Source organism: Chionomys nivalis, chromosome 17, assembly GCF_950005125.1.
Source record: "Chionomys nivalis chromosome 17, mChiNiv1.1, whole genome shotgun sequence".
Classification (NCBI taxonomy): Eukaryota; Metazoa; Chordata; class Mammalia; order Rodentia; family Cricetidae; genus Chionomys; species Chionomys nivalis.
The window spans coordinates 15,693,645-15,706,636 of NC_080102.1; the positions used below are offsets into that span (position 1 = coordinate 15,693,645).

The 12,992-nt window shown below is 38.9% G+C and overlaps 1 protein-coding gene across 1 annotated transcript in view; it reads left to right on the forward strand.

The window, feature by feature from the left end:
• Colec10 (collectin subfamily member 10) overlaps nt 1-12,532 on the forward strand; it is a 254,123-nt gene extending 241,591 nt beyond the window's left edge. Inside the window, exons 7-9 of the mRNA XM_057791887.1 lie at nt 6,715-6,768; nt 8,349-8,444; nt 12,141-12,532. Of these exons, the coding sequence (XP_057647870.1) occupies nt 6,715-6,768; nt 8,349-8,444; nt 12,141-12,532 (542 nt within the window). The remainder of the gene's footprint in view (nt 1-6,714; nt 6,769-8,348; nt 8,445-12,140) is intronic.
• The last annotated feature ends 460 nt before the right edge of the window (nt 12,533-12,992 follow it).

The following is a 12,992-nucleotide window of genomic DNA, read 5'->3' on the forward strand; positions in this document are numbered from 1 at the left end:
AGTAAAACTTATATAAACTCTTCATAGCAAACACAATGCAATGGTAATGGAATTAAAGGGTACCTGAGGGAATGGAAGCAAAATCACAGATTACAAAACTCTATTATTTATATGTTAGTGCCTGGAAATATGATATTTGTATTCAATAGCTTTTCGATCAAAATCTCAGAAATATTATTTTGAAAATCAGTAAGCCAATGCAAAATGTATGTGTAAATTAAAAGTATTAAGAATATTCAAGACAGTCTTATAATAAAAAAAGTGTTGGAAGACACAAATCACTAAATAAAAATACTTACTGTAAAATTATAGTGTTGATATAGTATTAAAATAAAGAAACCAATGGAAATGAATAGAATCCAAAAACATCCAAATGGTTTATGCAAGGTTGATACAGATTTTCAATGGAAAACCTCCAACCTAACACTAAATAGTACTGGTTTAGTTAAATATTTATGTTTTAAAAATAATAATTGAGCCGCTGAGTTGGCTCAGTGTGTAAAGGTGCTTGCTGTCTTGCAGAAATATACAGTACAGATGGCAGACTATGTCTACAGTCATTTCAGGAATTGTTGAGAATTTTGCCCAAATTCCAAGCCAAACTTCACTTAATATTATGTTGTGAAACTCAAGTCAACAATTCAAACAGTAATTTTAAATATCAAACCTTCTAACACTATACAAGCAAAAGTTATGCTGTTGATATTTACCTGGTAAGGAATGACAATAGGAAAATGTGCTCTTTGTTTTCCACACCTGAAACATTATGTTTATATAACTTTTATATACAATAAAAACACTAAAACCCATAAAGTGCAGTCCTTTTGAGTCTGAAGCAAGGTATTTCAGTGTTTGATGGAGGTGGTTCTTGGATTTATCTGTTGCTTTCATTGGTTAATTAATAAAGAAAACTGCTTGGCCCTGATAGGACAGAAAATTAGGTAGGCGGAGTAGACAGAACAGAATGCTGGGAGAAAGAAGCTGAGTCAGGGAGTCGCCATGATTCTCCCACTCCAGACAGACGCAGGTTAAGATCCTCCCTGGTAAGCCAGCTCGTGGGGCTACACAGATTATTAGAAATGGGTTAGATCAATATGTAAGAGCTAGCCAATAAGAGGCTGAAACTAATGGGCCAGACAGTGATTTAAAGAATACAGGTTCCGTGTAATTATTTCGGGGCATAAGCTAGCCATGCGGGCGGCTGGGTGCAGGGGACGCAGCCCTGCCGCTCTTATTACAACAAGTGTTCAGCCGTATTGGTAATATAACAACACACTATGCAGAGTGTCCCTGCTGTGTGCTCAGAATCAAGACTACCATGAAGTCACAGGGTGCAATATGGGTGGGCATCGCCACAAACACGTCAGATTCTTTATATGACTGAAGCAGCTTTTGCTCTTGGCATTTTCGGAAACCTTCTCCTCTTGTCAAATTTTGCAAGACATCTACATTTGCTCATGTAACCCCAAATGTGTTCACCACCCACGATTTAAGAAACCCAGCCGTAAACGACAACGAGAAAAAAAAAAAAGTGACGGATCTTCAGTATGACTACGCCCCAAAGAGGATGGACTTCCAGAAATGTTTGATGATCAAGTTCGGAAATGACGTGCTAATGAAGCTTTCCTTCTTCAGATCAATACCCCTTCACCCTCAGGTCTGCAGTGTTCAGCGTGCACCTCCATCATTGCACTCACTCCCAGGCCGCATCTTCTTATTTGCCGCCGAGAATTGCTTTCTGGACGTAAAACATGAATAGTTACTGGGTCTTTTGACTTGAAGCATATGAACAAGATGCTGGAAAGATAACAGGATAGGTAATACCACTTGGTGGAGAAGCCCAGGACCAGGGTTCAAATCCTGAAATCCAGTTTTCAAAGACGGTGTCATGACGAGGAGAAGAGAAAGTGGAAACAGGGGAGGTACTGGGGCTTGCTGGTCACCAGTAAGGCTCCAGGTCTAGTGGGAGACCCAGTCTGAAAGGAACACAGCAAAGAATGATAGAATAGGACATTCAGTGTCCTCTTCTGGCTTCTGAAAGCACACACATACACAGACATGTACACCCACACAAACAGGTGTACGTACAACATATTCACACACATAAATACACATACACCCACAAAGTTTCTCTCTGTGTGTATATCTATAAACCAACTGAGGACTAGAATTTACATTTATACCTACAACACAGTAAAAACTTTCTAGTAATTTGTTTTATCAAGAATACAGAAAATTGGGCTGTGGATGTAGCTCAATGATAGCAAGCTTGCCTAGTAAACACAAAGTCTGGGTTTCAGACCCAGAAACACACACATTTACCTATAGATATTCACAGGTATACATAGAAATGGGTAAAACCCTAATGATACAACATACGATTTCCTACAGGGTAGCCTTATTTTTCTACTCTTTATTCCCTTAAGTACCACTTTTCTACACAAGCAGTTCCACCAATGACTGCTGAGATTTTCTTTCCCTATAGAGATGTGCCATCAAAATTTATGAGCAAGTTTTAAGAAAAATGGAGACACAGTGTTTTGGCTCACCTGGGTTAATTTCATTTTCAATCAGCGCTTGGAAATGTATTGTCTTCATTTGGCCATGGCCCTGCGAAGTTTTTCATTGACTTGGATTAATGTCAACTTTCTTTCTAGGCTGACCTTAATGCTGTCACCTGCATGGTTAAGGTAGCTTTCCAGATGTCAATATTTCATTTTCGGAATAAGAAATAAGAATGATTTAGTGTAGGTAAATCCAATCTCATGGCAAAATAAATGTTTTTACTTAAGACCAATGATCCTTTCCCACTGAAAGCATTCTGATTTCTTTTGTTCCTCCCGATGTGACCTCCAATTCTTTACTCAAGACACTTGTTATAGACATATTCCCATTCACAGGACCAAATAAAGTTTTGTGGGTGACTTGAAATCACAATTAGTTTTGGAAAGATAGATAGTCTAAACCCAAATCCTCTGTAAGTGAGCTAAGGACACAGTTTGCAGCATTTTGCTGACCTGTGGCTTAGGTTGGCTCAGCATCTTCTGAATGGAAGCCAGTGTGGATTCCATTATAAAATGGGATGGCTTCATTTACTCCCCTAATGACTTCATTATATTAGGTACCACCATTCCTCTTTAGGAAATGAAGAAATGCAGACTTAAGGAAATTCAAGAGCCTTGGACTTCCAGTGCTTTGTCTCTCAGTTTGTCACAAAAGGAAAGGACTTCATGTCAAAACACCAAAAAAGCAGTCACAGGGCTACGGTTTCCTAAAAGAAAAGGCACATATTGACTTAAGAAGCAATTTCCCACATGACAATCAGGCCAGATGGGTGTTTCCTTAAAAGCCCATCACTCTTCTTCCTGACAGAAACAGCCAAGATTTACAATGGATGCTGAAGCTGCAAATAATAACTCAGAACCTTTATTTACTATGAATTTGTTCCCAATTCATACATTTTTACGATGGAATTTAATATATAACTCACGTAAAATAATAAGAAATTAGCAACACTAATTTAATTGGGAAAGATGGTTGCAATATTTTCTGAGAAAGTTTGTGTGAATGTTGGCTCTATTTTTTTCTCAAAATATCTTTAATCTCCAAAATATCTCAAATTTATCTCAAATGATTTTTATCTAAAAAATATCGCACTGGAAGGGGGTCCTTCTTGTGGGGATATAAGAAGATGTGTTGCCACACATGACCTAAGAGAGGCAAATATACAGGCATTGTAACAAAGGCTCATAATGCTTAAATAAACGTTATTCAAAAATATTTTAATGTGGCATTCCATCTGATCACTGAGGTAACAATTAGCTAATGGTTGAGCAGTATATAGAGAGTGGATATAATGTAGCTGCAAGATTCATTCTGGAAAATAAAATGAGATTATTTTCTGCTACTCAGAATGGTGTATAATTTAAAACTCATGAATTGTTTATTTCTGGAGTTTCCATTTAATAATTTGGGGCTTTGATTGATCTCGGGGGACTATGGAAATCAAAACAGCCAGTTAGAGGAGATTGTTGTTCTCTGTATTTATTTTATGTCTGCTATAAGACTTACTCAGGAGAGGTACTATAACAGAATTAGAATCCATGTTTAATCCATATCAACTTGAAAGAGATTTAAGTGCAAGCAAAGTATAAATTGTAAGACATTGAAGTATTAAATGCACATTCTTAGAAGTATTGTGCTAACTGATGGTACCTTTGAATCTCATAAATACATATTCATGATCTTTTAACTGAATTTTTTATGACAAAAACTGCTATTGTCTTTCAGAAATTTTTCTTGTTTTATTTTTACCTGCCATTATACAGAATTAAGGGGTGTGATATGATACTTTGATACATATGCACATAACATGTCTGTCACCTCCAACACTTACTGTTTCTTATGTGGTGAAACAGTCAAGATCTCCTCTAGCCATTTGGAAGGAGAGAATACATTATTACCAATAACAATCAGCTGGTCGTGCAACAGAACACCAGCGCTTGCTCCTACTAATGCTAACTTCATCCTCCAGGACCAGCCTTCCCCAACTTCTCCTTGATCCTACCCTCTCCAGCTGCTAATCACTATCCCACTGTCTACATCTACAAGCCCGACTTTTTTCAGTCTCCTATTCTAAGTGAGATCATGGCAAGCCTGACTTCAGTTTCTTCTATAAGCGAGATCATGGGGTCTTTGTCTTTCGGTACCTCGCTTCCTTCACTTTGACAACATTTTCACTTTCCTTCATCAAAACATGGGCCAACTTACCTGTGAGGCGTTATAAACTGGAGAGTCAGAAATAGTTGGATTGGGGTACCAACACTGCCATTCAAACCGCTGAGCATTTCATTTGGCTCCATGAACCCCAATTCCTTCAGCTGTAAAACAGAGGCAATCAGTACACCCACCTTGTGGGATTTAATATAATACCAATGAAGTATGCAGAATGGTGGGCAACTTATTTATGTTTAGTAAATGCATACTCCCATTCTTCTGTTAACATAGTTTCTTCTCTAAGTGATTTTCGAGGAAATAATGGAATCTTCAGAAAACAACGAAGATGTGAGCAAGCTTCCTCACATCTTCTCATGCCAGTTTCTCACCCGCTCTTTGTTGCCCAAGCTCTTTTCTCTACAGCTGCTAAAGCTGCTGATAGCCAGGCTTACACGCACAGGACTCCATCTTTCCTACTCCTACTGCCCTATCTGTTCTCACTCTCTCTTAAGTATGTTATCTTTGTTTGAGGTATCTCTCTCAGACTTGTCATGTTATGTGATCACAGAGTTCAGCACCATACACATACAGGTTCTGAGACTTCTGCTTTCACACTTAAACAGCACTCGGGAGGTCAAGAGCCTCTCTCCTTCTTTGAGGCAAGCACCCCGATGTCTGATATCACTGTGAAGAACATGTCTGCACAGATCAGTTTAGAAAGGCTTGGAAAAACCATGGGACCCTAATGAACGTACTTTCTTCAACACATAAGAAGCTCTTAGAAGCATCCAACAGCCTGTGGTGAGAATAATGGGTGACACCCTGGGAGCGAGTGACATAAGGGACCCTGTGAGCTTTAGAGTGGCTTTGTGAAGGATGACATCAAGCAGAATGTCACTGTCTTTTACTTTGTTCTATTGGATCGTACACCCAGCCTCCTGCCTTCCCTTACTTCTTATCCATGTAGGACTTTTACTCCTACTCCTTGAGCCTGGGTGACCTTCAGCCTGTGTTTATCCTTCATAATTCTTTTTCTTATACTACCAGATCACCACTGAAGCATGAAACTTTATTTCACTCCTCTCAGTGTCTTCTCTTTTGATCCTCAAGAACCTTAGCCAAACATTTTCTCTCGTAAATCAAAAGCTTTTTCCTGTCAATTACTGTGTCTGATGTGGACTTCAGGAGTTATTTTGAAGTTTAAAAGAAAGCATTATTATTTTTTTTGTTTCTTTCTCTCTGTTTCAAAAAGCCTACTTCTTTGAGAATTATTTTTTGGAAGCCTCTGAATGAGTAAGATAATGGTCCCCTGGTAAGAAGAACAAAAAGAAAAATTACCGGGGTTGACATTTCAGTCTAATGTGAAATGACTTTGCAGGGCAGATACTTGCATGTGTCGCTTCTTGACTAAAAACTGCAAATGCTTTGAAGTCGGTGGTTTAATCTTGTCCTTCTGTGCATTTTCTCCAAGTGCCTAGCCATTAGTCTTGCACAAAGTAAACGACAAATATTTGTGGAAATTATCTGAAAAAAAAATCTGTGCTTTTTCTTTTTAAACCAAGGTCAAAGTCACATAGAATGGCTTGAAAAATAGTAACTACAGGCAGCTCAATGTGGTAACTCGTGAATACAGATTTGCAAGGCAATTGTATTTTCAAAGTTAAAATTAGGCTGCGCGTTGTATTGGCCTTGTTGCTAAGGCAAAGGCTATATTAGCCGTGAGACGGACACCACAAACTCAAAGGGTTCTTTACATATCCTGCAAGAATTTCAGTGATCAATCTTAATAAATTGTGGCTCACCTGATTGTCTGTGCCATGAACAACCCAAAGCAAATCAGTTACAAAAAGCCAAGGGATATCAGTTGGAGATGATGAAAAGGGCGTTCTGGAGGCCATTTCCTCTGGGTTTAGAGACACGGGGTACTTTGTCAGCTTCAAACTCCTCACTGTTTATTTATTGTGCTTTTTTTTTTTTTTTTTTTCTGTTTTCCTTTAGGTGACAAAGGGGAAAAGGGTCTGCTCGGCATTCCTGGAGAAAAAGGCAGGGCAGGTAAGAACGGCATGCTCATCTTGGCTTTTTTTTTTTTTTTTTTTTTTTTTTTTTGAATTTTCGAGACAGGGTTTCTCCATAGCTTTTGGTTCCTGTCCAGGAACTAGCTCTTCTAGACCAGGCTGGCCTCGAACTCACAGAGATCCGCCTGCCTCTGCCTCCCGAGTGCTGGGATTACAGGCGTGCGCCACCACCGTCCAGCTCATCTTGGCTTTTTGTTGTTGTTGTTGATTTATGACACCACACCAAATGTACCCAGCTCAAAACTACCCTGTTTTTAAAAGAAAACAGAACCCTTTTCTGTGCATTCCACCTTGTTTCTACGGGCTAGAGGACTTGGAGAAAGAGAACTCTCCTGTCTTCTCACTGGTGACTTTCCAAACCCCAGGAAAGGGAATGAGGACACATTCCATCCCTGTCATGCTCATGGTGAGAGGCAAGTCCAGCATATCAGAAAGTAGGGGCTCAGTGTCTAAAATCAAGGGAAAAGTCCATGCCAGAAACTGCATTAGCAGCCATGCCTTTTGTCCCGAGAATCTGAACCAAACACTAGCCTGTGAGTGGCCTCCTATGCTCATCCTTTAAGCTACCTGGATACAGAGCTTGCTCTGAGTGAACTGGGACAGCCTTCAGAGAACTCAGCTTGCAATGTTTGATATGAGAAAGTAAAATAGGTTGTCTAGGGAAAATTCCAGTTGTGTCTATTTACAATGAACTAGTGAAGACCCAGAGAACTGTCTTATATTTCTTGTGCTTATCTGCGTACATGGATCAATTAAGGAATGAGCTATTTGTCCACTTGGCTAGTAAGATTAGTTTAACTTCTCATACTGCCAAGAAATAAAGAAATGGAAAACTACACACAGCACCCATTAAACAGAAATAAAAGAGAGAGTCATCTGGGTTGATCACCATTTTCTTGGACTCTGCTCCTCCTCGCCCAAACACAACGTAGTCAGAAAACTGGGTGAGTAAAGGCTGCTGCATAACACGTTAAAATAATTGTTACCCCATAAACTAGACAGCTGCCTTTTAAAACTGAAACTGCATCTCTTCACAGTATTTAGATGTAGCCTTTGAAACCTGACAGCTTTACTTTACGTGGATAATCAGAGTTAACATGTGGTTGAATCATGAAAAGTTTCTTCTATCTTGGGAGAGCTGTGTGAGCTCGTGAATAATGCAGAGCAGGCGAGAGGCCTGGCTGCAAATATATTCTAAGGACGCTGCAAAAAATTTCCTCTGAAGTTGAGCCGACCATTTCTGTACTCAACAAATATGGCAAACGGCCCACTGTGTGTGCACAGCGCACAGAGGCTGGTCTCATTCATTCCTTGTGAAACTCTCGTTTAAAGTTGGGTTTTTTTCTTAACTCATTTCAAATATTTTTGAGATACTTTATGAATTCTTAAAGATAAAGTAGAAACCCCGTTTTAAATGAAAAGTTAAACATTTGGTGGCTCATAAAGAGATGCAACCAAACTAGAAAATTCTAGAGAACATTGAGAAGAGAGGAAAAGTTCACTCCAGTGGGTCTTCGTGTGACTCAATGTGAATTCACAGCTCTTGTCATTCACAAGGCACCATCTGCGACTGTGGGAGATACCGAAAAGTGGTCGGACAACTAGATATTAATGTCGCTCGTCTCAAGACATCTATGAAGTTCATCAAGAATGGTAAACATAGTTATCTCTTTGCTCTGTTTCCTATTTTTCAATATGGTCTTTCAACACTGCATTCCTTAGCAGGAAATACCTGACTCAAGCAAGTATCACAATTCAAAAGCCTCTCAAAATATTGATTATCCTCTCAAATTCTAGGACTTTTTCACTTCACTACCAGATTCAATCTTGTGTGTGTGTTATATTGGTGGGGAAAGGATCTTTGTTAAAAGAGGGTGTCAATCGCATCAAATGAGAGTAAAGACCATTCCTTAACTTCTTTGGTCAAATTAAACAAGTTTAATTTTTTTCTGACAGAACTATCTTCATAAAATGTGGTTTGAGAAAATTACATCAAACATAGGAAAAAGTAGGGCTTCTATAGCCTTAAAACTCCAAAGCTAGGGGATTTCCAAGGTTTTTGTTGATGTTGTTTTGTTTTTTGTTTGTTTGCTTGTTTTTTTTAAGCTATGTGGAACAGCATTTAAATGGTGGCAGAACATCGTATCTTATCAGAGTGGAGGTTAGGGTATAGGGTGCTGAACACATTAAATTTTGGAAAATGGGTCAAGACCTGGTCAAATCCAAGTTTTATAAAAAACCAAGAATGAACTTATTCTGATCTTGTAACAAGATGGCTTCTTAAAATGAAGTCAGGCTGGTCCACCAAGGGAAAGGAGAAAAGAGCAGAGTTGGGCAATTTGTGCCAAAAGAATAAAGAGACACTTCTGTAGTGTCATCAAGAGTTCCACAATAGTCTGAAATGGAGTATAATGAAGGTTTATTTACTTGGGGATAAACTCACCATAAGAGTAGCGGTCCACAGTCCTTTGAATGTGCTACCAAATGAACTGGAACCAAATCCAGCCAAAAAAAAAAAAAAAAGGCCCACACGTTTTTCATCAGCACTTATAGTACATGAGACCATGCCCAAAGTGGTCCAGTATCTTATAGGCTATTGGTTGAAGGAGTTCCCACATCACCTCCCCCTTTTATCTAAATAAGAGAGTTCTAAACCTAATATGAAACTATATACAATAAGAACAAACATACAGGGAAAAGAGTAGGCAAGAAATACATAAAAGTTAGAATTATAACCACAATGAACAACATCAAACAAGAAATGTATGCTAAATGTTTCAATAGTTATCTTAACTTAAGGAATTTAAGTCTTATATTGAAAATGGCTTGACTATGTCATGAGAAGAAAGTAACTATGACTATCTAGTCTTCAACCACATCAAAGACCTGAGAAGGGAAATAATATTACCTAAGTAAACAGGAAGTGCATTCAAACAACTTCCAAAAGGTACAAGAAATTACAGAGACAACTGGCTACGTGAGCAATCCCCCAAAGTCTCATTTGCAACGTTGGGGCAATCAACTTTGGCTAAGGTCTAGAGTATCTGACAGACCATTTTCAGAGGCAGGAAAATTTGAAAAACTGTCTTACCGTGTCTTGGCAAAATTTGGCAGTCCTTTCTGTTTGTATCCTGTTTATCCAGTTTGGACACCATGCATTTTGTCAGTAGCTGAAGCAAGAACACTTCTTTGCCCAAAGGCCAATTTTGCCAAGAAGAAAACAAGTTCCAAGTGGAATAAATCTCTTCAGTGCCCAACATTCTCCCAGGAATAGATGGGTGCTGCCAGAAGCAATTGTGTCTCATGTCAACAGAATCCTAAGTTATTTAAATGCCATATTCTACAGTTCTTTGATGTGTTTGAAGATTACCTGTCTATGCAGAATACAATCTCTATGGCATCTAAAGAACCTGACCAGTCTAAGTATAACAAAAATTGGCAACTATTGACCTGTAATTCTTAATATCTCTAGATCTTAAAGACTAAGGCTTCAAATGAAAAAAAAAACTAAACAATCTTTAAACAAATATGCAGCAAATGAGGACAATAGACTCAAAATGCAAATAATATATATAAATATCTTGATCAGAGATAAAAATTTATAGTACAATATGATTCATATATCCTAAAATTGCATCAATAGGAGACAAGAGCCAAAGAGAAACAGCATCTCAGAAAAGATGAATAACAGCAATGGCTACTTCCTAGAGTACTTGAAATAGCACATAACTACTGGTAATATAGCATTTAGTATTTTTTATTATTATGTTGCAAGTGCTCTGAGGCAACCAAAGCTGGGAGAATGCCATGCATATGGATACTGGTAGCAGAGAAGGGTTTTCTTGACTCGTCTTCCAATAATACATTTAGTACAGATCCTATGTGTCTCTATAAATTTTTCAACTAAGCCATTTTTCTTGTCCCTTGTCCATTTTTTTCCACATTAAAAAGCAGTAAAGTCTTCAACTTGGAAAGGCCTTTGCTGAGACAGTTTTATTGAAGAAACTGATGCAAAGACTACTATGACTGATTTCAGCTGGCTGTACTTTCACTTAGTGTAATCTGGATGAATGTGTTGCACATTAACAGAAGCACACAAATGCCATCGTGTGTTCAAAGGTAACATGTAATGATAGAGGTCTAGGAAATACTAAAGCTTAACTAAGCAACTTAATTGGTTTTAAGTTCCAGTTGTAAATCATACATAAGATTCTGTATCTTTGGACTGGAGAGATGGCTCAGCAGTTGTACTGTTCTTTCAGAAGATCCAAATTCAGTACCTAGCCCTCAGGTCAAGCAGTTCACAACTGCCTGTAACTCTACTTCCAGAGAATCTGACACCATCTCCTGATTTCCATGGGCACCTACACAAAGCATGGCCGGTATACACACACACACACACACACACACACAAACAAATTTAAAAATAAAATTCTATATCTTACATAACTCAGACTGTCAGAAGTATCTTGAACACATGAGAACCAACATTTCAGTGGCCACAGATTTCTTGGTGAAGTTAAAGATCCCAAAATGAAGCCAAAAGCACAAAGATCATATTATGAGTTGAAGATGATTTTCAATACCTGATTGTATCTTGAAACTCAGCCAACAGCTAATTTTCACTTACAGCTGTGTGGATAATCTCAGTCATTGTGTGTGTCCATATCCTAGAAACTTGACCTAAAGTGGAAAAACTTTATCATTCCTAGATTATACATTGAATTTACTTTTAATAAGCATGTGTCATTTCTTAGACTGTTCTAGGCACTGGATTGCAGAGTATCAGACATGAGCACTGACCTCAAGACATTCACAGTTCAAGGGAAGATATAGACAAGCAAGCAGAGTAGAATGAATGTTCTGAGTGGTATACAAGAGTTGAGATCGGAAGGGACAATGGGAACATAGGAAGACTCCATGTCCAGCAGAGGGCACTGAAAAAACTTTATGTAGGAAAATTCATTTTCTCTGAGATCTAAATGATCATCAGGGTCTTCCCAGACATGAAAGGCATGGATGTAGAAGAAAGGAGGACAAAATAAACCTGAAACATAAACTAGGTTGAAAAAAATGGTGAGATGCTCATGTTAATTGGACTTTGTTATCAGAGTTGCTATTGGACAGATGTATGGGAAGCTAAGGAGGAAGGGGACAGAGGACAAAATGGTAGACTTTTGTTTTCATTTGAGAAACAGAAAGGCACAGAAGACATGAACTAAGTGACTACCTCATTATGACCTTATAAAAACAGCTCTTGAAGCTGAGCAAGTGCATTAAGATCTGACATTAGATAGGTACTCGCTTCTTCTTGTCTTGATTATGATATTCTTCCTCTCCTCCCTTCAGTTATAGCAGGGATCCGAGAAACTGAAGAGAAATTTTACTACATCGTGCAGGAGGAGAAGAACTACAGGGAATCCCTGACCCACTGTAGGATCCGGGGAGGGATGTTAGCCATGCCTAAGGATGAGGCTGTTAACACACTTATTGCAGACTATGTAGCCAAGAGTGGCTTCTTCCGAGTGTTCATTGGAGTGAATGACCTTGAGAGGGAGGGACAGCACGTGTTCACGGACAACAGCCCACTGCAGAACTACAGCAACTGGAAGGAGGGGGAGCCTAGCGACCCCTATGGCCATGAGGACTGTGTGGAGATGCTGAGCTCGGGCAGGTGGAATGACACGGAGTGTCATCTTACCATGTATTTTGTCTGTGAGTTTGTCAAGAAGAAAAGATAACTTCCCTCACATTACACAGTCATTCTTCTCCATCAGCAGTTTTATCCATCTCTGCCTCCCTAACTACACTGCCTTGCTAAAATGACGTAAGAATCCCTTATCTACTAGCTTCTTCTTCTGTGTCAGTTGTGACAATTCTGTCCATAATGTTTGTTTGGGACATTGTTGGGGATCTTTGTCTCTTTCTTCTATTTAACCCTCTGATTTAATGAAGGAAGACTCTAGAACTCCAAAGGGAAAAGGGAGGGTTATTCCTAAAGAGCATGTGTTATATAGTCCTTTTGTGAAATTGCCCCTTGCTATTAATGGCTCCATCTTTTCTCATAACTGTATTCAAGGAGACATTTCTCACCTTCAGCAAAGAGAATAGGGGTCGGGGGAAGCCTTCAGAAAACTCTATAAAAGTGTTAAAGTGCGACCCTCTCCAAGGCCCCGCCCCCTTCCAACGAATATGTCACTC